This window comes from Heliconius melpomene, chromosome 8 (assembly GCF_056956725.1).
Source record: "Heliconius melpomene rosina isolate 202511_hmr_F chromosome 8, ASM5695672v1, whole genome shotgun sequence".
Lineage (NCBI taxonomy): Eukaryota > Metazoa > Arthropoda > Insecta > Lepidoptera > Nymphalidae > Heliconius > Heliconius melpomene.
Window position 1 is genome coordinate 8,154,918 of NC_140396.1, and position 26,245 is coordinate 8,181,162.

General features: G+C 34.1%; 1 protein-coding gene across 1 annotated transcript in view; it reads right to left on the reverse strand.

Annotated features, from left to right (window-relative positions):
* LOC146536984 (uncharacterized) overlaps positions 1-26,245 on the reverse strand; it is a 41,124-nt gene that overhangs the window by 2,385 nt on the left and 12,494 nt on the right. The window contains exons 10-53 of the mRNA XM_085189145.1: positions 23,047-23,273; positions 21,823-22,036; positions 20,795-20,887; positions 20,162-20,391; positions 19,703-19,907; positions 17,742-17,837; positions 17,314-17,543; positions 16,729-16,945; positions 15,822-15,917; positions 15,348-15,577; positions 15,013-15,232; positions 14,788-14,880; positions 14,474-14,703; positions 13,955-14,162; positions 13,753-13,848; positions 13,396-13,625; positions 12,886-13,102; positions 12,651-12,746; positions 12,202-12,431; positions 11,899-12,118; positions 11,563-11,655; positions 11,162-11,391; positions 10,658-10,868; positions 10,063-10,158; positions 9,567-9,796; positions 9,261-9,477; positions 9,015-9,110; positions 8,323-8,552; positions 7,914-8,127; positions 7,531-7,623; positions 6,867-7,096; positions 6,245-6,455; positions 5,954-6,049; positions 5,211-5,437; positions 4,459-4,672; positions 4,119-4,214; positions 3,679-3,908; positions 3,197-3,404; positions 2,769-2,864; positions 2,392-2,627; positions 1,607-1,826; positions 1,312-1,407; positions 844-1,070; positions 420-624 (exon numbers count right to left, since the gene is read on the reverse strand). Coding sequence (XP_085045271.1) covers positions 420-624; positions 844-1,070; positions 1,312-1,407; positions 1,607-1,826; positions 2,392-2,627; positions 2,769-2,864; positions 3,197-3,404; positions 3,679-3,908; positions 4,119-4,214; positions 4,459-4,672; positions 5,211-5,437; positions 5,954-6,049; positions 6,245-6,455; positions 6,867-7,096; positions 7,531-7,623; positions 7,914-8,127; positions 8,323-8,552; positions 9,015-9,110; positions 9,261-9,477; positions 9,567-9,796; positions 10,063-10,158; positions 10,658-10,868; positions 11,162-11,391; positions 11,563-11,655; positions 11,899-12,118; positions 12,202-12,431; positions 12,651-12,746; positions 12,886-13,102; positions 13,396-13,625; positions 13,753-13,848; positions 13,955-14,162; positions 14,474-14,703; positions 14,788-14,880; positions 15,013-15,232; positions 15,348-15,577; positions 15,822-15,917; positions 16,729-16,945; positions 17,314-17,543; positions 17,742-17,837; positions 19,703-19,907; positions 20,162-20,391; positions 20,795-20,887; positions 21,823-22,036; positions 23,047-23,273 — 7,980 coding nt within the window. The remainder of the gene's footprint in view (positions 1-419; positions 625-843; positions 1,071-1,311; positions 1,408-1,606; positions 1,827-2,391; positions 2,628-2,768; positions 2,865-3,196; positions 3,405-3,678; positions 3,909-4,118; positions 4,215-4,458; positions 4,673-5,210; positions 5,438-5,953; positions 6,050-6,244; positions 6,456-6,866; positions 7,097-7,530; positions 7,624-7,913; positions 8,128-8,322; positions 8,553-9,014; positions 9,111-9,260; positions 9,478-9,566; positions 9,797-10,062; positions 10,159-10,657; positions 10,869-11,161; positions 11,392-11,562; positions 11,656-11,898; positions 12,119-12,201; positions 12,432-12,650; positions 12,747-12,885; positions 13,103-13,395; positions 13,626-13,752; positions 13,849-13,954; positions 14,163-14,473; positions 14,704-14,787; positions 14,881-15,012; positions 15,233-15,347; positions 15,578-15,821; positions 15,918-16,728; positions 16,946-17,313; positions 17,544-17,741; positions 17,838-19,702; positions 19,908-20,161; positions 20,392-20,794; positions 20,888-21,822; positions 22,037-23,046; positions 23,274-26,245) is intronic.

Below are 26,245 nucleotides of genomic sequence, written 5' to 3' on the forward strand. Positions count from 1 at the left end.
AGTAGCAGTGGCGTAGCTAGGGTATTTGCTGCCCGGTGCGGCTTGGGGAACTTGATGCCCTTTTCCTGTTGATGAGTTCTAAAAAAAAACAAAGTGATCGTCGACTTTCATGCCCCTCTCCTGTTGATGAGTTCTAAAAAAAAAAACAAAGTGATCGTCGACTTTGATGCCCCTTTCCTTTTGATGCCCGGTGCGGCTTAGAGGACTTGATACCCTTTAAAATAGTCTAAGGTCTAAAAAAATGCTGTTTGTTTCCCAACTTAAAATAAATAAATAAATAAATAAATAAATAAAAACAAAGAAAAAACAAACTGATCGTCGACTTTGATGCCCCTTTTCCTTTTGATGCCCGGTGCGACCGCCCCGCTCGCACCCCCTAGCTACGCCACTGGTAAGTAGTTATGTTTGTAAATACTCACCCACACTCTGTCCATTTACAGTTCTACTTAATCTTCCATTGTTGCTAATAACAACATTACTTCTGTTAACACGAGCTGAGAGTCCAAACACATTTGTATCAATGACTTGGAAACTGTTGCCAACTTGAGAATATTCGGAGCTTATACAGGTCCCCCTGTTTTCGTTGCTCGGATAGCTTTCTATTTCGTGCCACCAGCCTAGGAACTGGAAATTTAAGTAAATATTTAGTTCTATTAAAATGACAATATATATAAACTATTTTTTTCTGAGTGACTCAGAGACCAAAATATTATAGCTAGAAAGTACTAAGCACGAGACAAAAAAAATAACAATTTCTAGAATGTAGAGGAAAATTAAGATAGAATTTTTCTTTTTCTCTCAGTATATAAGTTTTTCATTTACATTCAATTTAATTGTACCTACCCTTTGAGCATCAAAACCTTGCACGCTCTGAATATTATCACATTGTCCTCTAAATCTTGGCGATTCGTTCTTATTAACCTCTGGTACGTAAAAGCAAGCTTCGCTACTTTGATTTGCTGGTCTGTAGAACCTTTCGTTGAGACCTTGAGTATTTGATATGATGGAGTCGATGATGGGGACCGCTTGGGGCGACAGCGTTGTGTTACGTGATAGCTTCCAGCTGCTTACTGTGATTTTGTTAACGAAATATATGATTAGGAATGTTTTTACGGTATTAGTAATATAATTATATTTATGTTTTTTTAATAATATTATTTGAGTTTGATTAATTAAAATATACAGTAAAAATAAAGGTGTAAAATTAAAAAAAAAAATGATTTGCTATGTCCTTACTGGGTATCTACTTTTAACAAGTATTTTCTAAACCAAAAAAAGAAGATTTTTATATATTATATTAATTAACTTTACCTAGCCTTTTTCCACTGGGAAGGTTTCTACAACTGTAGACTAGCGAGAAGCTTGTGTAGTCTGTTTCAAGCACATAATACTTGACGACGTTCGTAACTGAAAAAAAATAATAATATTAATACACCTCATATTTATAAGCATAAAATTTCTTCTATCTTCGGCAACGTAGTGTTAACACGCTAAGTGCGTGTTCAGTGGAGCGAAGAAATGAAAATAATTAATTGCCTCAAGTGGAAATCGAACTTACAACACTCGCCACTAGAGTCAGTTATATACAATTTACAAAACAACTAACCTCCATTCTGCAAAACGAACGTAACTTCTAAAACTCCGCTGCCATCATTAGACGCGACTACAGCAGTGGCGTATTGCACGTCAAGCTCTCGGTTAATCACTTGTGTGTTGAGTACGGTGACGCTACTGCTAGCGTTTGAGGTGCTGTACTGGGCGCGTGGACATTGGCCAGATTGGAATGGTTGTGGGTAGCTGGCGATTTCATACCATTTGCCGAGATACTGAAAATATATTGATGTTATTAGTATTTTTTTTGTTTGGAGTTCGCTAAGTGTGATTTTTTTATTATTTTATAAGAATAAATTTATTACTTTACATAATAGGGGATACTGAAACATTTAATAAAATACGTAGAAAAAAGCTAAGGGATGTAGGCAAAATGCCCAGTTCTCATTTTCTGTCCAATTTTTGAGACTTTGCGTGTTGAGTGTACCAGAGCGAAGAAATATAAATAATTCAATTCTCCGAGTGGGAATCGAACCAACAATCGTTCATTCACGCGCTGGCATGTAGAGGAAAAATGGCAATAATAAAAAAAATATAGATTATAAAAAAAATATGTTTTCTATTTTGTAGTTTTAAGCTTGATAGGATAATTTATGTTTGGATCAATCCGAATAACTAGAAATTAAATAAAACAAAAATTATGGCAGGAAGGGAATCATACCTAGAATAAAGTTCAAATATCTTCTTGTGCTACCATTTTACCTTGATACCATAAAATTTAATCGCTATTACATCATATGAAACTCAACGTCATTTAAAAACCAGAAAATATCTACTTACATCCTGAACGCTAAAGTTGGCTTTAGCCCTAATACTTTCATCACAAGGACCAATCAGTTCTATCTGAGCAGGTAACTCCGTATATTCAGGGTAGTGGAAACAGCCAGTGGTATTTTGGTCGGTTACTTCATAGTAGCCTTGGAACAGGTCTCGTGTTCTATTCACCACGTCTACGATACGATTCTCAGCATTTGCCGATAGTCCCTGTTGAGATCTGCTTAGTTTCCAACTGTATACTGTGTAGAAAAATATTTTTTCTTAAAATATATAAATATTTGGCCATAATTAAGGAGAGAAGGTGACAGAAGAGGTTAAATATTTGATTGGATTATTTGCATTTAATTTGTAAATATTAAGTTAATGTAACTGTTTCTTACCTTGTTTAGATGAACTATTGTAGTTGACGCAACTATACAGCAAGGCAAAATCATTGTAGTCAACATCCAAAACGTAGAAAGTGGTCGCAAAGTTCACTGCAAAAGAAAACCACGTAAGTTCCGCTACTCAACACGTAACGTCTTGAATTCTAGGAAGGTGAGTCTGTGCTCTCTACATACACTTTTTGTTTTTTTTTTTCAGATAATAGAATAGTATTAAAAAGATATCATATTTTCAAATAATTCACCCACCACCACCTGTAACTAGGTACCTCCTCAATCAAAGTTTATTCAGAATTCTGAATAAATTCTCTAAATTTGCACTTTAAATCAGTTTTTTGTTTACAATCCTAAGAATATCCAATATATAACATCTATATATATTTAATATATATATAATATCCAATACATATTATTATTTGTCATACCTCCTTGTCCAGTTAGATTGACATTTAATATTCCTTGTCCCGTTGCAACGGGTGTGGCAGGACCGACTAAAGTGATCTGCCTTTCATTAAATACAATGTTTTTGCTCATCATCAATTGTTGATTATTGACTTCGAATTGTGAGGAAACACATTCTCCTTCCTGTAGCTCAGAGGGGTAGCGAGAGATTTCGTACCACGGGCCGGAGAACTGAAAGACATTAGTGAGAAATAAAATAATATAACAGGGGATTTTGCCATTGAATAGATTTTTTTTATTAAAATGAGAAATATTTTGAAGCTCCAGGCACTCAATAAGTGCTGTGTAATTTCCGCTTATTTTAGAAACCTTGATTTAGGACAGCAGGACCAAACAAAAACATGAATTTTAAATATAATAATCCTCCCGGATGTACAGCAGCTTCTAACAACCTTTCGAGTAAGAAAGAAACGAATAGTAAATAAATTAAAATTTAAAAACTAACCAAACTAGCGTTGAAGTTGTTGACAACGGATAAGCTATTAAAATCGCACTGTCCGTTTTGTATGACAGGACCGCCGTTATTATTAGGATAGTAGAAGCAGTTCTCATCGCTATGACCTCTTTGAACGTAATAGTCCTGGCGAAGGACTGGGACAGAGTTCATCACGTTATTGATAGTGGTTGCTGCGGCCGGAGCAAGGGATCTCTGCCTGCTGAGTTTCCAGCTTCCGACTGTTTGAGAGAAAAAATATATGATATAAAACAATATATGTAGATAAATAATATCTATATTTGTGAAAGGATTTTAAGCAATCGCTTTTGTTAAATTCCTAAAGATTTCCATTTAACTTAAAAAAATGAATAATTTAACAAATAATTGATAAAGCAAATATCTCTATTTACACACACAAATATATTATATATTTCTAATAAAATACTTACTTCTATAATATTCTTCGTCGATATTACTGCAAGAGTACACAAGTGCGTAGTTCACGTAATCGGTGGACAGAACCCAGTATGGTGAGCTTGTTGTCACTGGAAATATTAGGCATAGCGTTAATTTATATGAAATTATTGAAGCCGGTGGTGGTTTCGATATATTTATTTTCATTTATATTTTAATTTTTTCGTTCTGGCAAAGAGCGGCGAGCGGCGTTGAAATCCGCCACTTAACACGTATTGTGCCAAAGCGTGGAGCGGAGTGACTCAACACCAGTCCATTGCCTATCCTGCTGTGTATGGGATACACAGTGAAAATGATTTAATTTTTTTAACTTACATTCAGTACCAGCGATTGGGAACGAGACATTCAGTTTAGCTTCACTAGCATTTCCTGCGAAGACAGCTACTCCATTTATAGTGTCCAACTGTTGTCCCACAACTTGGGTGTTGTAGACGTCCACCACTGATCCTAGGGTGTAGGTGGCTGTGGGGCACGTGCCGTCTTGGAACCGTACTGGATAGCTCTCTATATCATACCAGGTGTTCATGTACTGGATATGAAAATTAGAAGAAAGTGGAATTAGTTTAATTATTTGAGGACTGACGGATGAATACATTATTGTTTTTTTTACTTAAACGCTGCAGGTTGTGGGTTCGATTCCCACTCGAGGAAATGAATTATTTAATATTTTCATTTCCTCGCTCTGGTAAAGAGGATAAGAGCGGTGTTAAGTTCCGCCACTCAACACGCAATGCCTAATGTGATCCGATACGAAAGAGAAGAATATGGTTCTCAGTTTCCATTTGTCTACCCCGCTATATGCGGGATACAACGTGCATTTCAAAAAATATTGTTTTGGCGGTGAAGACGGCGGTTAAGCAAACTAAAATAATTTAAGAATTACAAAGATAATAAAAAAAAAATAATAGTTAAGTGCATATCTAGTTATCGTGGATAATTGCGAGTTCAACTTTAAATTTTGATTGAATTAATAGTTCTTTATACTCAGATTTTAGTTTTACTCCAAAATATATGTAATTCACATGATTTGGGGATAATATACATGATAATAATTATGTTATACTCACAGCTGTTGCATTGAAATTCGTAACAACAGGGATGTTCACATCGCACTGTCCTCTAAACACTACAGGGCTGCCATCCGCTTCAGGATAGTAGAAGCAGGCTCTCTCAGAATGTTCTATACTGGAGTAGTACCGTTGGTCGAGAACATTTATGGAGTTGATGACGCGGTTGATTTCAGTTGTCGCGTTGACGGGCAGTTCTCTTGTCCGACTCAGCTTCCATGTGTATACTTGAATTAGACAAAATAATCATATTTAAATATTTTTATTGATAAAAAACCATTAAAAATGGCATTATTCCCAATCTTTCTCAGTCTCATTATTGCTTTTGTGTTGTGAGAGAACGTAATGAAGTCATTTCATTTTCTGCTTATCACCAAATATATATTCACCAAATATGATTCTATGTAAGCACATAGAATCATATTTGGTGGAATGCGGAATATAACACCACCTTTTATCTAGGTCGGTGAAACGAAAATATTTTTAATATAAAATAATATAAAATTTCTTGTCTTGTGGAAAGCTACAAAAAAAAAAAATCTGCTTCACGCTGTATCCCGCATCCAGCTGGGAAGGCAGAGGGAACCTAATGTTAAGACACTCTCTTTGTCAGTTTCCTCCGAATAATGGAAGCCTTGCTGGTCAAGTGGCGGAATTCAACGCCGCTTTGCCTCAAGGGAAATCATTTATGTTTATTCATTGATATTCATTCACAACCACAATCATCATTAAATATCACTTACCTCGACGTTGTGTACTGCCAACGTTACGGCAACTGTAGACCAACGCGTAAGAAGTATAGTCTGTGCTTAGCACCCAGTAGTCAGAGGGTCCGGGAGCTGGAAGGAATATAAAATACCAGTGTAAAAAGATTTTTTTTTCATGCGAATAGAATTAGAATTAAATACATATTTTTCGTAACTTTCAAACTGAAGAATTCCTTTCTTCAGCTTGAAAAGATAGATAAAGTTTAATATGAAAATTTTACAATTAGAAAATCTATCTATATAATATAATTTAGAAAAAAGTCTTACAATTGGGGAAGTTGACTAGTAACTTGGCACTTCCATCAGTAGTTGCAAGGGTTGCGTTCCCATTGATAACATCGAGGGTTTGGTTGATTACTTGCGTGTTGACGACGTCCACGACGCCTCCGGAGAGAGTGTATGTTGCGTCGGAACAACTGGCATTGGCGTTTTGGAAATCTGATGCGTAGCTTTCGATCATACGCCATCGTCCAGAATACTGTTATGTTAGACAAATATTCTTATTAGGTAAGTATATTCTAATATGTAGATATATTATTTAATATATCTAGAAGATCCTATTAAAAAATTTTTTTTACATCTTATTTGAAGTTATTTAGTAACAGTAATAACAATATATGTTACAAGAGAAAGATTTTAGATGCATTTCTTAAAATATACTTTAGATATATGGAAATCTGCACTATTTCAGCTATTATAAGCATTTGAAATTGGGTTTTTTGATATTGATGGAATTAAATGACTTTTTATAAATAAATAATAAGAAACTTCTAGAAGACATGCAAGGCGAAGTTGACAGGAGATGAAGTAAAAGTAGTATTCGTATTCGTATCATTTGAAGATATTTATGTATATATAAAAAAATAAGCATAATTAAAGCTTTACTTACCGCAACAGCGTTAAAGTTCTGTACAACTGGTATATTAGCATCACACTGTCCTGGGAACAGTACTGGCTGTCCTGGACTCACGTCCGGCAAGAAGAAGCATGCAGCATCGGATTGGTTAATGTTTTCATAATATTTATTGTCTAGTACGTTAATTTCTGTTATCTTGTTGTTGATTACGTTGTTACCAGCTGGAGATAGTTGTTTCGATCTGCTCAGCTTCCAGCTGTATACTAGAAGTTTAAAAAAATGTGCTATAATTTATGAATACAATAAATTAAAAATATCGAGTCCTTAAATAGAATTCTAGTCAAGGAAGAGAAGTTCCACATTCAGTTTGGTTTCGCTCGCCAAATTCACTCATTTATTCACTATTTTTATAAATCACTAACACGATCCCCACTTTTTTTTATAAGGAAAACGTTTAGAAAATGTTTGGGAAATGATAAAAATCATTTTGAAGGAGTAAATAAGAGATCCTTCAATTCATCAATTCATCACAAGTCCTCTGACGTCCATTAGCCACTATTTGTCACCAGTCTACCGTCACCTATCACCCGTCTCCCCGTCATCTTATAAGCTTAAATAGGTTTACAGCATTTTCTAATGCCTATATAACCTTTTTAAAAAATATAATTAGGATTTTTTAGATTTCATTGTATTTTACCTGCTCTAGAGTTTTGATCGCGGTTAACACAACTGTAGGCGAGAGCGTAGTCGGTATAGTCCGTGCTTAAAATCCAGAATGGAATAACGATATCTGCAAATTAATAAAATTATTCTTGTAATTATAAAAATTATAATGTTTATGGCCTGAAAATGTCAATTATTTATTGTCTATTTTAATGTATAGTAAAAATCTAACTATAGCAAATATTTAATGTAAGTTCTTCAAGGTTACCTATAAATTTATAGTCATTAGGCGTTTTCCAAAAAAAAGGAATTAAATTGTTATAAATGATATTGTTTTAAAGATGCTAAGCTGCTAGCAGAAATACACTTCTTATTTTATTTCTTATATAATATTAAGCTATAATTTTTGAGTCTTACTTGAAGAACTTAACGTGATGCTCAATTTTCCACTAGAGTCCTGAGCTGAGGCGAATGTGACTCTACTGCTGGAGATATTCTGAAGTTGGTTGAAAACGTTTGAAGAGACAAGATCCAAGATAGTGGTTGTGTTAAGGGAGTAGTCGTGGTTAATACATTGGCCAGTTTGCTGATCTTTTGGATATGCTGCAATTTCATGCCAAATTCCTTGGAACTGTAAATGTGTTAAATAGAAATTTTATTATTTTTAATTAGATTTTATGTTTAAAATTATTTCATTATTTAATTAATTTAGCTTTCCTAACTATTGCTCTTATCTTTCTACGGATAAAAATACATCGTAAAGAAGCTATTTCATTTTATATTATGTAAAAACGAATATGTTACACATATTTGTGTCCAAACTTACAGCTGTCATGTTGAAGTTAGATACCGCCTGTATACTTTGGTCACATTGTCCAGGGAACACAACTGGCACTCCAGGCTGAGGTTCAGGAAGGTAGAAACATCCTGCATCGCTTTGGTCTGTATTAACATAGTATCTGTCTTCCAAAACTTGTACATTATTTATTATGTTATTGATAGGCGCCAGCGCAGTTGAAGCTAATTGTTTTGATCTGCTGAGCTTCCAAGATGTAACTGTGGAAGAATATGTTAGTTCATATAATAAGATTAATCATTGTTGCTATTATTATTTATTCTTATTAACTAATAATCGTATGCCATACAGGTCGTCGTAGCGCAGAGGGCTCGCGTCTTCCTGTAAATTCGATGGTTGTGGTTTCGATCCTGATTCAGGTAAATAAATTATTTTCGTTTCTTCGCTCTGGTCAGAAAACGGCCGCGCGTTGAGTTCTATCACTCGATACGCTCATCTTGACACTTGTTTCTCTTCTTAACCTGTTATATGAAGGAAGATGATGAATAAGAGATAACTATATATTTTTTATCTCTAGTCTACGCTCTCCGTCAATAATTTTCTGTTTAATACGATGAGTGGAAATACCCATTTGTCATGGTTAATCAAACATAAATAGAAAGCAAATATATTTCAAAAGAGTATTTCATTCGTGATATTCGAATAATTGTCCAAATTTTTACCTTGTCGATGTTCTTGATCGATGTTAATGCAACTATATACGAGGGCGTACGATGAATAATCGGTTGCCAACACCCAGTAAGGAGTTTCAGTTGTAACTGCAAAAAATATTTTGAGTTACATAGTTATTTATTATTAAAAATATTTAATAAATAACTTTATAATATCAAAAACAATCTCAAAAACATATTTCTCATTAGTTGTTGTTAAGAATTTTCCATTAAAAATAATATAGACAGTAGGCTTACGGTTGGTGCCAGCGACAGGGAAACTGACAATCAGTTTGGCGCTGTTATCAGTAGTTGCCAAGCGTGCGACTCCGTTGATAGTACTCAAGCTCTGATTGACGACTTCAGTGTTAAAGACGTCAACTACGCCGCCGTTGAGGGAGTAGTAGGCGTTACCACACGTGCCTTGTTGGAAGCGCGTGGGATATGAGGAGATGTCATACCATTGACCCAAGTACTACAAATAGAGGTAAATATTATTAATATAAAAATATATTTTGTAAGAGTAAAATAAATAATGCTAGTGTGTGTAACATGTATACTTACAGCTGATACATTAAAGTTGGAGACGACAGCAATATTTTGGTCACATTGTCCTCGGAATACAACAGAAGTGGCGGGATCAGGTGCAGGGAAGTAGAAGCAAGCTTGATCCGTTTGCGCTATGCTTGAATAGTAACGATCGTCGAGGACATCAATACTGTTTACTATTTGGTTGATATTCTGGGTTGCGTTTGGAGTTAGTGCTGATGTCTTACTCAATTTCCAACTGGTTACTAAAAGAAAATACGGTAAATTTAAATATTTATACTTAATAAAGACTGATGAAACGACACAATTAAGGATTGTCCATTTGGATTAAAGTAAATTTAATCCTAATCGCTAATTCAAAGAAAGTAATAGTAACTTAGTTTTAAACACGATCGTACTTTTTTGTCCCAGTAAAGCACATATCACTAAAACGCTAACTTAATAATTAATAAAGTTTGCTATCTATCTTTTTAACAAGTTGGTTAAGAAATATTATAATTATATTAGTTACCTTGACGTTGTGTACTGCCAATGTTACGACAGCTGTAGACCAAAGCGTACGAAGTATAGTCTGTGCTTAGAACCCAATAGATAGAGGGTGCGGGGGCTGAAAATAAAATACTTATATAGCCTTTAAGACAAGTTGCTACAGAGGTGACTAATTAGGCATAGTAATCGTTAATTAAAGAAAATTAAACAACTTTAAAGATAGATTTTATAAGTATACTTTGAATACTAAAAAATATTGGAAAATAAAATTAAAAAGTTTTTTTTCTCCTTTTCCCCCTATCTATCCATGAGCCTGACAATCGAACTCATAACCTTTCACATTTACGGTTGCACGTTTGTGCCACAACCGCCTCAACTGTTAACGCTGGGCAACGGAAGTATCTAAAGGGAACGGACGTCTTTCCATGTTCCCTCTGCCTACTTTGCAATGTGCGGGATATAGAAAAAAATTTAAAGAAACATGAGATATACTTAAAATGGTCGAAACAAGTAAAAGTATTGTTATGAAATTTTGGCTTAGAAATAGTTATAATCAACTACTCTTAATATTTAATTAGGATCCGATTCATAAAATAAGTCGAACACTTAAAACTTACAATTGGGGAAGTTAACAAGTAACTTAGCACTGCCGTCAGTACTTGCAAGGGTGGCATTTCCATTGATAACATCGAGGGTCTGATTGATGACTTGCGTGTTGACGACATCTACTACGCCTCCTGAGAGAGTGTATGTTGCGTCGGAACAAGTGGCGGTTACGTCTTGGAAATTAGATGGATAGGTCTCGATCATACGCCATCGACCAGTATACTGTTGTATTAAATAATTAAAATTGGTAGTTTATGTTAAAGGAATAAAAAGTCTTAAAATATATCATTGGGACTTTTTTAATAATAAACAACTATAAATGTTAATTATACTTCGCACTCTAACAAAATTAAAGCCAAAGCTATACCCAACCCATCATTGACAAAGGCCCCAAGCTCCTCATGTTTTTATATTTTACTAAACGGTCATTGAGGTTATTTGATACCTAACGTCTCCAAAATTGGATAGAAACTGGAGAAAACATTTGGAGATAGAGAAAATGAAGCATAACTTACCGCAACAGCATTAAAGTTCTGTACAACTGGTATATTAGGATCACACTGTCCTGGGAATATTACGGGCTGTCCTGGACTGACATCAGGCAAGTAGAAGCATGCAGCATCAGACTGGTCAATGTTTTCATAATATCTATTGTCGAGTACGTTAATTTCTGAAATCTTGTTGTTGATTAGGACGTTATCAGCTGATGATAGTACCTTGGATCTGCTGAGCTTCCAGCTGTATACTGAATTAAAAAAGTTAGGCTGCAGTTTATGCATAGGTAAATCATAGACAAAAAAATATCCTTTAAATATCACTGTAAATTTAAAATTAATTCACACGGCTAAACGTATCAACGTTAATTGGGATGATTCCCAAATAATGTAAATATAATGAAATTCTTTTATATATTTACCTGCTCTAGAATTCTGGTTGAGGTTAACACAACTGTAGGCGAGAGCGTAGGAATTATAGTTCGTGCTTAAAACCCAGAACGGAATAACGATATCTGCAAAATAACAAATTTATATTGGTTTCAATAAAGTTGTAATTTACAGGAACTGAAAATATCAAAGGATTAGTAATCGATTTAATGTATGTTAATAATTCATCATAAAATTTGTTTTATCTACAGCATTTTTCTAAGTAAGTTTTCCTTAAGCTTCTTACTTTAAAAGGAATTACATTAATATAAGCATATTTATTTTCTCAGTGTGAATCCTATCAGATGATGTAACTTTTTAAAACTTACTGGCTCCTGCAGAGCTTAAAGTGATGCTTAATTTTCCACTAGAGTCCTGAGCTGAGGCGAATGTGACTCTACTGCTGGACATATTCTGAAGTTGGTTGAGAACATTTGAAGAGACTAGATCTAGGATATTGGTAGTATTGAGGGAGTAGTTGTGGTTAATACATTGACCACTTTGCTGATCTTTTGGATATGCCGCAATTTCATACCATACTTCTTGGAACTGTAAATGTACGAATTTATAATGTGTTCAGATGTTATCAGATTCATATATTTACAATTGCTAAAACAGTAGTTTAAACTTACCATAGTCATGTTAAAGTTAGGTACCGCCTGTATACTTTGGTCACATTGTCCAGGGAACACAACCGGCACTCCAGGCTGAAGTTCGGGAAGGTAGAAACATCCTGCATCGCTTTGGTCTGTGTTAACGTAGTATCTGTCTTCCAAAACTTGTACAGTATTTACGACGTTATTGATAGGCGCCACTGCATTAGAAGGCAATTGTTTCGTTCTGCTGAGCTTCCACGATGTAACTTGTAAATTAAATTGTTTATTTTACTCGAATATATTAATAATACTGATTTTATACAATGCGTGTCGGTGGTTTGACTCTACCCAATTTTTCTAAACAGATCCAATAAAAAACCAAAATGATTTAAAAAGTGGAAAACTAGAATCACCGTGTTATAAGGTGTGAAAATTATATTATTAAATGTTCACTTTTATAACAAATATCCATTGTAATTTTTTACCTTGTCGGTATTCTTGATCTATATTGATACAACTATAAACGAGGGCGTATGATGAGTAGTCCGTGGCTAAGACCCAGTAAGGAGTTTCGGTTGTAACTGAAAATATAATTTTAAACTTATCAATTATTCTATTCTATGAAAATATTTAGGTCTAAATTGTTAATAAATAAAAATATTAATTGGATACCAATATTTATAAGAAGTGTATTAGAATTCTAAATATTTAGGAACTTACGGTTGGTGCCAGCGACAGGGAAACTGACAATCAGCTTGGCGCTGTTATCAGTAGTTGCCAAGCGTGCGACTCCGTTGATAGTACTCAAGCTTTGATTAACCACTTCAGTGTTAAAGACGTCAACTACGCCGCCGTTGAGGGAGTAGTAGGCGTTACCGCATGTGCCTTGTTGGAAGCGAGTGGGATATGAGGAGATGTCATACCATTGACCCAAATACTGCAAATAAAGATAAATATTATTCATATAAAAATATCGAGGCCAGTCGTGGCGCAGGGGCACAAAGTTGACTAGTGTGGGTTTGATCCCCACTCGAGGAAATAACATATTTATCTAAATTTATATTTTCATTTCTTCGTCCTGGTGTCGAGGTAAAGCACGGCGTTGAGTTACGCCACGCACTACCTTCAGAATTCGGTGGAAAGTGGGGAATGTCTCAACAGCCTACTGTGTGCAAGGTACAGCGTTATCTTTTCCAAGAGAAAGATATATAATGTTAGTGTGTGACTTACAGCTGACACATTAAAGTTGGAGACGACAGCAATATTTTGATCGCATTGTCCTCGGAATACGACAGGAGCGGCGGGATTTGGTGTAGGGAAATAGAAGCAAGCTTGATCCGTTTGAGCTATGCTTGAATAGTAACGATCGTTGAGGACATCAATGCTGCTTACTATTTGGTTGATATTCTGTGTTGCGTTTGGAGTCAGTGCTGATGTTCTACTCAATTTCCAACTGGTTACTAAAATAAGAAAAATCGTTGAAGGAAGATTATGACGACGAAGTTAAATAATGAAACATATATTAAGATTGGTACTTTTAAATTATATTAGAAAGTAAAATTAGATTATATAATCAAAATTATATACCTAAACGTTGATTGTTGGCCAGATTTCTGCAACTGTAGACTAACGCGTAGGAATCGTAGTCTGTGTCTAGCACCCAATACGGGGCTGGTTCATTTGCTAAAAATAAAAGCAACGTTATTAAATTATAGAATTTACAGTTTAATTCGTTGTACATAACTTAATGATATTTATTTTCTTTTTTAAATTAGTAAGGGATATTTACTTCCTGGGAACGTGACTAATAGCTTAGCGCTACTGTTGTTTGAAGCTATCACAGCTAATCCATTGATGGTGCTTAGTGTCTGGTTGATGACTTCAGTGTTGAAGACGTCTACTGTCCCGTTGGCATTGAGAGAGTAAGTTGCCTGATTACATGATCCGCGTTGACTTGCTTGTGGATAACTTTGAATCAAACGCCATCTTCCTAAATACTATAATACCAAAGATTTTTGTTATTAAATAGGGAATTGCATTATTTATTTTTAAATTTTTTTGTTTCTTTTTGATTGTGATATATTAGAAACAATCTATCTATTTTATTGTAACGTTATCATTTATTTTTAAAATGTTCTACACAAAAGAAACAGTAATGTTTTAGAAAACGATAAAAGATTTAACGAGATTCTAACCTACGCTTTTTGTATACCATTGAAGGTACCCAAGAGGCGACAGACAGACAGACAGCTTCAAGTTCCACTATGTTAAAATTTTATACTATTTCTAAAACAATATTGTTACTTACCCTTGAAGCGTTAAAATTTTGTACGACGTTGATATTTTCATTGCATTGACCTACAAATACTACAGGTTGGTTCGGTATAGCATCTGGTAAGAAAAAGCATGCATCATTCGATTGATCTATATTTTCATAGTACCTGTTGTTTAAAACGGTAACGTTTTCTATTGCGTTGTTAATAGCTAAATTATCATATATATTTAATTGTTTATTTCTGCTTAATTTCCAACTGTACACTGAAAAAAGATTTATATATTAATTATAAGAAATATATAATATAGCAATAAATAAACTTATCTTAGTTTATCAATTATTCATACCTCCTCTGAAACTTTCATTTAAATTGACGCAGCTATATGCTAGAGCGTAAGAGCTATAGTCCGTGCTAAGAATCCAAAAAGGTATAGTGATATCTGCAACAAAAGATATATAAATATATGCTTATTATTATATTAAAATTAGCTATTATTATTACAAGAGTATTATAAATTAAATTTGCTGCCAAAGTATCCTAAAAAGTAAAATTTATTCTTTAAAAAACTAACTTGTTCCTCCCGAAGTAAAAGAAATATTCAGCTTTGCACTTAAATCTTGAGGTGATGCAAAGATTACGTTACTGCTACTTTGACTCAAAATTTGATTGATGATATTCGAGGACACTAAAGCCATGTTATTTGTAGAAGTTGAGAAATACTGGTGGTTAATACATTGGCCATTTTGTTGATCCTTAGGGTAAGCTTGTATTTCGTGCCATGTTCCTGTGAACTGTGATAAAAAGAAAATTATAGATTTATTTATTATGGAACTATTTGTAAGAATAATCATGAGAAACATCATGAGTTTCTTTCAATTTAGATATGAATTATTTAAGCATACTCACAGCAGACATATTAAAGTTGGGAACCGCCTGTATACTATTATCACATTGTCCAGGGAACACGACTAGCATTCCGGGTTGGGGATCCGGGAAGTAAAAACATCCTTCAGCGGTGTGATTTTGCTGGTTATAATATCTATCATCGAGCACAGGAATTGTGTTGACGACGGCATTGATGGCTGTTGTTGCGTTTGCTGATAGGACCTTTGTTCTACTGAGCTTCCATGATGATACTGAAGAAATAATTAAATTAATTTATACGAGTACGTCAATAAATAAAATGTAATAATAATAATCTCTTTTTCGAATCTTGTCATATGTGAGAAGAATAATATTTCATAAGAATATTTCATATTTTAACGAAACCATCAAAAAAATCATAAATAAAGTTTTTTTTTTCTTTTCAGTATTGGAGTCTTTATATAATTTTGAGATAGTTTCTATATTATTTAAAAAATTAAATAAAAAAATTCTTACCTTGTCGTCTCTCAGCGTCAATATTGACACAACTGTAGACGAGTGCATAAGATTCGTAGTCCGTTGATAGCACCCAGTACGGTGTTGATGTGGTCACTGAAGAAATTACAAATGTTTGCATAAATTGTACTCTCGGTTTTGTTAAAAAAAATAAGCTTGAATATTACGTTAGAAAGTGTTATTTAAAAATGTATTCAAATTCAAAATATTCTTTATTCAAATAAACTTATAATTAGCACTTTTGAATCGTCGAATGAACATATGAACAAAAAGCTACCACCGGTTCGGAAGGCAATTCTGCTGAGAAGAGCCGGCAAGAAACTCAACAGTTGCTCTTTTCAAAATCAATGGTACAATCTATTACATTAGTTGGCAGCTATCCTGCATTACATTCAATAGACATTAATTCCATATATGATTGTCCTCTAAGTATAATATATTTTTAAGTATATTTTTACTCTTGAGGCAGTTGTCCACAAGGGTGTGTCAAAGCGACGGTTGTAAGTTCGATTCCCATTCAAAGAAATATAATATTTAATACATTAATTCTCGCTCTGCTAACGAGCACGGCGTTGAGTTCTGCATGTCAACACGCAATTCTGAAGAATTCGGTGAATAATTGGGGTCTACTCTCATATGTGCAGGACACAGCGTAAAAGCTTCCTGTTACTGAGTGAAATTACTGGACTTAGTAAGTTGAAATTTGGCATTTAGGTGTGTAGTGGAACCCTAGTAGAGGATTTTTCGCATTTCCTACAGGACAGAGAAAACATGCGATTTTGCACTTTATTTCTTAAAACGCAAAGAAAGCTGTGGGCGACAATTAGTTTCAGAATATTTTGCATAAAATTACAAAATTATTAAACTTAGATTATTACCTACATTAAAATTTAAAAGAAAAACTTACAATTAGTTCCAGCCACAGGGAAGCTAACAATGAGTTTTGCACTGTTATCAGTAGATGCCACACTGGCGACTCCATTGATAGTGCTCAAACTCTGGTTGATTACTTCAGTATTGAAGACATCGACGACACCCCCATTGAGGGAGTAATACGCGTTGCCGCAAGTGCCTAGTTGGAAGCGTGTAGGATATGAAGAGATGTCATACCATTGACCCAAATACTGCAAAATATAAAACAATGTTAGTAAACATTAAAGTGGGGAACGGAGTGTCTAAACACTATCCAGCTGTGTGCAGGATACAGCGTGAAGCTGATTTGATTTGTTAGTAAATATTTTAAAAAAATAAAATCAAATCAACATTAGTAAATATTCAAAAAAATCCCGCACATAGCAGGGTCGGCAAAGGCAATGGGAACTTAGTGTTAGGACAATCCGTCCCCACTAATAGATACATTTTCGTTCTGGAGGCAGTGTGTGTTGCGTAGCGGAATTGAACGCCGCACTTGGTCTCGTTACCAGAGCGAGAAAATGACATTATTAAATATTTAATTTCCTCAACCAATAATAGAAGTTGTAAGACTACTTACTCTAGTTACATTGAAATTTTGGACAACATTTATGTTAGGGTCACACTGCCCTCTGAATATGATTGGCGTATTAGACGCTGGTGGTGGATAATAGAAGCATCCATTATCCGACTGATTTAAGGGCTGATAGTATCTGTTGTTCAGGACTTGAACAGTTCTTATAATTTGATTCATACTGTTGTTCGCATCAATTGATAAGCTGCTTGATCTACTTAATTTCCAGCTGACAACTAAAAACATTAATTCATTCGTTTTAGTTTCAATGAATAATATAAATCGAAATGATAGATTTTATTAAAATTCTATTTAATTGATTTATTTTTATTAAATAATTCACAAAATATAGTTCCTTCATATTAATTAGTAAATTATTGATTTACTAAAATAGTTGTATATAATAATAAATATGAGTAAAAAACATATCTTACTTCTTCTCTGAGTACTGCTTATATTAACACAGTTGTAGACCAGCGAGTAAGAAACATAATCTGTGTCCAGGATCCAATATTCTATTGGATTACCAGCTGTAATAGAAAAGAAATTTAAGAACATTTTCCAAATGATTTTTCACATTTTACCGATGATGTTATATATATATATATATATATATATATATATATATATATATATATACAGGGTGTCCCAGGAGCCAACGATAAAATGAAACCAGGTGATAGACCAAGTCGTGACAGTTATGAGAAAAATATAAAAAAAATTCTTTGTCATGTATTTTTCATATTATATTGATTTTAAAAAATATCGCAAAAACCGACACCCTGTGATGGTTTTTCACGTCCCTGGACCACAAATATTACTCTTTCTTCATTTTTTTTTCTGTAATGTAATCATGAGTAACCCTTCTGTGAATTACAGTTTAAGATTTAAACATACCTGCATCAGTTTTCAATAAAATGTGGTGTTTTTGCCAAACATTAAATTCAAAATATTTACTACACCCAACTTTAACCGACTGTACTATAAAAAAAATGTACTACACTGTTTTTGCAAGTAACTTTAAAAGTTGGCGCATTTAATCTGGATTCCGAAATGGTACGACACTTGCTGGATTACTTCTTTGTTGAAGAGAGAAAAATCGAAATACACGATAATCGGGATGACGTTCAGCTTTTTGGTATCTTTTCCGATACATTCTAGCTGCAGCATTTGCATTACATAACCATTCTCCATGAATGAAATGCATATTGGCAACGTGTCAAAGACCGAGTATATGGCCTGCGAGAGCCCGGACTCGAGCACTGTTCTTATAAGTCCTGGGCCAGCCCCTAAGTCGGATAAGCGTTGCCTGGGCTAAGTGTTTAGTTTAGGGAGGTGACTGGTGTGGTCTGTGATCGCAGGATACCGTCCAAACTCTTATCCGTCTTATAGAGATCGTGATCGATGCCTTCAGACTCGTGCATGACGGATCCAAGGTACCTGAACTTTTCCAACTTAGGGGATGGGGACCCAGGACTTATAAGGACAGTGCTCGAGTCCGGGGTCTCGCAGGCGATATACTCGGTCTTTGACACATTGCCAATATGCATTTCATTCATGGAGAATGGTTATGTAACGCAAATGCTGCAGCTAGAATGTATCGGAAAATATACCAAAAAGCTGAACGTCATCCCGATTATCGTGTATTTCGATTTTTCTCTCTTCAACAAAGAAGTAATCCAGCAAGTGTCGTACCATTTCGGAATCCAGATTAAATGCGCCAACTTTTAAAGTTACTTGCAAAAACAGTGTAGTACATTTTTTTTATAGTACAGTCGGTTAAAGTTGGGTGTAGTAAATATTTTGAATTTAATGTTTGGCAAAAACACCACATTTTATTGAAAACTGATGTAGGTATGTTTAAATCTTAAACTGTAATTCACAGAAGGGTTACTCATGATTACATTACAGAAAAAAAAATGAAGAAAGAGTAATATTTGTAGTCCAGGGACGTGAAAAACCATCACAGGGTGTCGGTTTTTGCGATATTTTTTAAAATCAATATAATATGAAAAATACATGACAAAGAATTTTTTTTATATTTTTCTCATAACTGTCACGACTTGGTCTATCACCTGGTTTCGTTTTATCGTTGGCTCCTGGGACACCCTGTATATATATATATATATATATATATATATATATATATATATATATATATATTTATATTTTGAATATATTCATATTCTTAATGTTCGATATCAAACAAAAAAGAACATTAGAAATATTTCGAATGTAAAGCAGAAAATCTCAAAAATATAATTTTTCAAACCAAATTACCTAACGACAACATAAAACAAGTATTTCTGATTTGATAACATTAACATTATTACATTTAAGCTATCACAACTACAGTGACTACGAAAAAAAAGACTTAAAAATACTCAAAAATCACCTGCAGGAACCGAAACTAGCAATCTCCCACTGCCATCACTAGACGCCAACGAAGCAGTTCCAGCAGTGGTGAGGAGATCTTGGTTGTTCACGTGTGAATTATATACCAATATTGAGCCATTACTTTGAGAGTATGAGACATCGTTGCAAGTACCACTCAGTTGACTGTCCGCGTAACTTTCAATTATACGCCATCGGCCAGAATACTGGAAGAAATTGAATATCATATCAGTTGAGAAGCTACGCGGCGTCTAACGCTGTAATTAGGCATGGGGAGGTCCTTGGGAGAGAGAGGAATTACTACAGGAACAGGAATATTTTCCCGAGATCTTAAGTTATGTAGTTCACGCAAACGGAGTCATAGGCTTCAACTAGTCGCATATATTTTGAGCTTGGTTTGGTTGTGCATCGTAAATTCTTATATATTTTTTTAATTAAAAAAAAAAAGATGAATACTTACATTGGTAATATTAAAGTTTTGAATAACAGGTATGTTAGGATCACATTGGCCATCTAATATAATCGGGTTCCCTGGTTCGATCACAGGTAGAGTGAAACAGGCGGCGTCAGACTGACCTACAGTTTCATAGTATCTTTCGTCCAGGACAGTAATTCCTTGGACAGTGTTGTTTATAGCGGTCAGTGATGCAGGTGAAAGCTGGGGAGTTCTGCTTAACTTCCAGCTGTATACTGTTGATAGAGAGTAGAAATTATAGTTTTTTTTAACTTCATACGACTAGTATATAAGGAAGTTATATTTGATAATAATTTCAGCTTAAAATCTCCACGTGAACGCAAGATAAAAGTTCTTGACAGACGGAGTAAGTAACGGAATAAGTGTTCCTATAAAGGTTCCGCTTTTACCTTTTGAAGTAAGGAATCCTAAAAAGGTTTGAATCAACAACTGATGCTTGAGGCTAAGATCTAATGAAACGCTGATTTTCAGTTACACCTTGAAAACCTGCTTGACGTTAAGCAGATGACAGATTAGAATTCATCTAAGTTATTCTTTGATATATTCTACTATTTTTAGATAATTGTTTAAGATTTTAACCAATAATCTCAAGAAACCTTCTAAAATATTTTGACTTACCCATTCTGAAATCAGCATTCTCATTAACACAACTGTACGCCAGCGCATAGTTTCCATAGTCAGTGTTCAATATCCAATAAGGTATTTGTATAACTGAGAAAAAAACAGCTTGTTATAAAAGTATTTTTCTTTAACTTCACGCTGTATCCCGCACACAGCAGGGTAGGCAGAGGGAACCTAGTGTTAAGACACTCTGTTCCCCACTTTCTGCCGATTTCTGGAGACATTGCGTGTTGAGTGGCAGAACTCAACGCCGCGCTTTGCTTCGACACCAGAGCGAAGAAATGGAAATATAAACGTAAATAAATATTTCACTTCCTCGAGCGGGGATCGAACCCACAACCGTCGCGTGAGTGCCGTCGTAGCAGCAGTGTGCTGCTACGACGGTAAAAAGGTGCATAAAAGTAAAATGATTTACTCTTTTACTCAATTTGACAATATTATGATCATATCTTATATTTAGTTTTTAATCTATACTAATATAATAAAGCGGAAGAGTTTGTTTGTTTGTTTGTTTGTTTGTTAGTTTGTTTGTTTGAACGCTAAGATCTCTGGATCTACTGGATCGATTTACTTTGTTTTTGTTTTGTATGAAAGCTGCATTCTTCAGAAGTGCTATAGGCTATATAATATTACATTACACGTATATACTAATAAATTAAAATACTTTCTAATTTGACATGCAATTTATTCTGCCATGTTAATAACAACCGTCGTCGCTACGCGACCGCGTTCGTTACCGCGTCATTTTGATATTCATCCTTATGAAAATAAATATAATAGTCACTTTTAGCATTTCATCTAGATTGAAATTATATTTCTATAGAAATTATATTCTTATATTTCAAGCAGGCGTAGCCGCGTCCGGGTCCGCTAGTATAATATATTTCTAATTGAAATATTTATATTTAAAGTCTAAATTCTAAGTACGGCAAAATAGATTATATACCTATAATAAAGAATTATTAATAATTGCTGACGATAAATAAAGAAAGAAGTATATAATAAAGAACTAAATTTGAACTTACTTCCACCATTAGCTGTAATTGATATTGTCATTTTTGCTGTACCATCAGTTGTGGCTAGCGATACAATGCTATTTGATACGACAGCGAACTGGTCATCAACACCGTTCGTGGTCAGATTGAATGTATTGACGTTGAGGGAGAAGACGTGAGACACGCATTGTCCTGGCTGTTGTTCTTTAGGGTAAGCCTGGACTTCGTACCATCTGCCTTGGAACTGAAAATTGAAATCTAAGTTTTAAAAATAATAGTTTTAATTAATTATAATATTAATTGCTAGGATTGTCGTCTTCAGCCCTGTCTTCATTGCAAGCGACGCGGGCCCAGTGAAGTCTGTCCTCTTTAGCCAGGTGAGTAGAAAGAGTTGCTCACTCATTCTTCTTTCGCGGTGGAAACCGGGTTTTAAGCCATATATAACAAAGATAGGGAAAGAAATCCGCCCGAATTCTAGACTGTATTCGGAATGCGTGTTTTCATTGTCATTTTGTAGTTTTTAAAAGTAAATCACTTTTTAATATCCTGTTGATATGAAAATTTATTTAAAAACGCTATTTTATATTCACTTCTGAAATTGACCAATAAGAAAGGTCCTTGAAAAATGTCCTATTATTAAAACATTTTTTAAAATTTACATTTTATTTTGAAATGTTGATTACCCTACACCACACACTAATGTTAATTTTATACATGTTTTATTTTATATAAAAAAATGCTGATATTTTTGGAAAACGAATAAAAATGTTATGACCACACTTAGCCATATGGATCGTATGGCTTGTAGTGATTTTAAGCCATACGAAAACGTATGTTTCTTTCTCAGCTTCGCGCTATATACTGCACATAGCAGGGTAAGCAGAGGGAACCTATAACCAAACAAATTCTTGAGGCATTGAGTGTTGAGTGCTTTACCTACTTACCAGAGCGAATAAATTAGAATATTAAATTTTTCAATTCCTCGAGTTCATCATCATCTCAATCAATGAATTAAATGAGCCTATTCGGGTCCACTGCTGGACATAGGCCTCTCCCAGAGTGCGCCAAAGCTCCCGATCTTCCACCTTCCGCATCCAGTCGAAGCCAGCAACCTTCTTCAGGTCGTCGGTCCACCGAGCTGTCCGGTCCGTCCATCATCTCAATACTTAATGCTTATTAAAAGTATCATGTTTTGATGGATAGAGTGTCTTAACTTAAGGTTTTTCCTATGTAAAGAATATTGTTATTACTCACTTGTGTCAAATTAAAGTTGCTAGTCACAGGCACATCTTCACACTGTCCCGGGAATCGAACCGGAACTCCTGCTTGTGGTTCAGGATAATAGAAACAGCCTTCGCGGCTTTGGTCATTCACTTCATAGTAGCGTTGGTCCAATACTGGTATAGTTTCAATTATTCTATTGATGGACGCTATACTGGTATTTTGTAAAGATTTACTCCTGCTAAGTTTCCAGCTTCTTACTGTAATTGGAAAAATAAATGTTAGTGACTTTCATTTATATTTTTTAAATGTCTACTTTAAATTTATTTTACTTTATCATTATATAATTTCATTTTTAATCCAAGAGACTAACTGGCAGAGGGAACTTGGGAACCTAGAGTTAGGACCGTCCCCATTAAGATCCACCGTATTCTGGAGGCATTGCGTGTAGTGACTCAACACTGTTTTATCTCATTACCAGAGAGAGAAAATATTAAATATTTAATTGGGATGGGAATAGAACCCACAACCGTCGCGTTGACAATCACAGCCTCGTGTCACCGGGCTTAAAACGGGAATCTAAAACTATATTTTTTATTTCACCAGTAGTATTATGTCAAACATTCATTATAACATTTTATTATCTTTTATCAATCCAAGTGTTATAAATAAAATAACCCGACCATATCACAATTGACGTTATCAATAAAAGCGGCATTTTAGATTTTTAAAATTTATCTTGATGAAACATATTGTTAAGTACAAAATTATATTAAAGTTCAAAGGTTGAAGTTTTTGAAGGAATCATCAGTAATATATATATACTAGCGGACGCGCGCAGCTTCGCTTAGGGGAGAGCGGGGCCAAAAGTTCCGATTTTTTTTTAACCTCAAATATTGCTACGAATACTTGATTTTAGTATTTATACAATATAATCAAATTAAACTTACATATCTAGACTTGCAATTAAAACAGTAATTTGGGGTATTCTTTGTAAGACTTTTTTATTATGATTTTTTTTATGACTGAAGTCGGAAAGTAACAACTTACCCCGACTTGGGGCAAGTTGTTAACAGACCGGGGTAAATTGTTACCATATTTTTAAAGCTATTATTTGCAAAATAAAAAACAATAAAGTATCGAACAAAGCCTGTTTATTTAAGGAATAATCAACAGTATCATAATAATTACTAGGCGCAAAAACAAATCTTTTTTAACCGACTTCTGTAAGAAAAAAAGATTATCAATTCGACTGTTTCTTTTTTTTATGTATGTTACTTCATAACTTTTGATTAGGTGAACCGATTTTGATGATTTTTTTTATTTGAAAGGTAGTGCTTCCCATGTGGGAACCAATTTTTTTTTGGTCTATTTTTGACAATGGTATCTATGAGAAAATCACATAAGTATTAAATTTGTATTGGTACGTGTGCGACAAAATGACGAATAACTCAATATCACGCCAACCGATTCTAATGATTCTTTTCTTATTTGAAAGAATACACTTCAAGGATAGTTTGATGAAAGTTTGGTTAGGTTCTGATTATAAAATCCGGTCAAAATTGAGAAAATTTGTTTTTATTTTGGTAAATATTACTTATACTGGAATAGTTAGATAATAGTAGAATAAGGGAAAACTTTGTTAAAATTATTGTCAGAAGTAAGATTCCCCATCGTTGCATTTCTTTTCAACCAACCTTAAAAAAAGAAGTTTTCATTTTCAACCGACTTCAAAAAAGAGAGGTTCCCAATTCGCCCGAATATTTTTTATGTATTTTCTTGTTAATATACCAAAATGTTAGTTTCCACAAAAATAATACCTAATTTTACATATCACAACAGATGCCACTCGTTAACAACCACTACCACCACAACCAACACTCGTTTAAGAAGTATCCTTTTAAGGTTACTTATCACTTAAAATCGTGAAAGAATTAATTTTGAAGAAAAAAAACCCGAGCCGAAAAACAACGGAAGTAAAAAGTAAAAGATAATTTTACATAAAATAAAACTATTTTAGAGTTTGTTAAACCAAAATAATAAACAAAAAATTTATACCTTTAGGTTTTCGCACTTAATATGTATATGTAATTCTATGGTAACAGTTTTTATCTTATTCCTGCAATCTTTGAAAACTACATCCGCTGCTTTTTGCATCAACTCATATGACACATAACCTCGAGTTGATTTCCGAGCATAAGTCCGCATGTTACTAAATTGCAATATTTTTTAGTATGAAAAATTACAATATTTACATCCCATTATTGGTACAAATGAATTGGCGAAAGTTTTTCGTCACAACAATAGGTCACAACATGCCCCAAACAAAGGGAACATCTAGCCCCAAAAACACGTGTTGAAAAAAAATTAAATATAAATAAGATATAGAAAACATAAATAATTTACAAATAGTGTTCCGAAATAGTAGGTAATATAATGTTAAAAAAACACTAACATACTCGAGGCTAATCGTTAAAATTTGTGAGATAGACCAAAAATATGAAATGCAAAAATATTTACAATCGTGCACCAACGACACCCGTGTGCTATTCCATTGGTTTCGGATGCCACTGGATTGTTCAATATGCTGGCCATGGGTGCGCTATCACATTGCATTTCACTATATGTTTACTAAATATTCCTATCACTTTTCTCCGCGAAATTATTTCCATCGGAACAACTTACCTCGGTAACTTTTAGCCCCGCTCTCCCCTACTTATTTAGGGGTGAATTCTAATAAACCACGAAAAATGTGTTCAATGAAATATTTTTAAGAGTCTAAAAGAATCGGTGGTTTAAGAGTCGGTGGCGATTTAAAGATTTTTCCATACAAACTTTCAATCCCTTATTTGCACCCTTAGAGGGTGAATTCTGGAAAACCATGAAACACATGTTCAATTAAATATTTTGAAGAGTCTAAATTTAAAATTTTATAAAAATCGATGGTTATTTAAGAATTTTTCCATACAAACTTTTAACCCTTTATTTGCACCCTTAGGGGAAGAATTCTAAAAAATCATGAAACATGGGTTCAATTAAATACTTTTAAGAGTCTGAATTTCAAATTTTATAAGAATCGGTGCCGATTTAATTTTTTTTCCATACAAACTTTCAACCCCTATTTCACCTCTTTAGGATTAAAATTTTTCAAAATCCCTTCTTAGTGGATGTCCAGATTAAAAAAGTAAACATCTGTCCAAATTCCACGTTTCTACGCACAGCGGTTACGGCT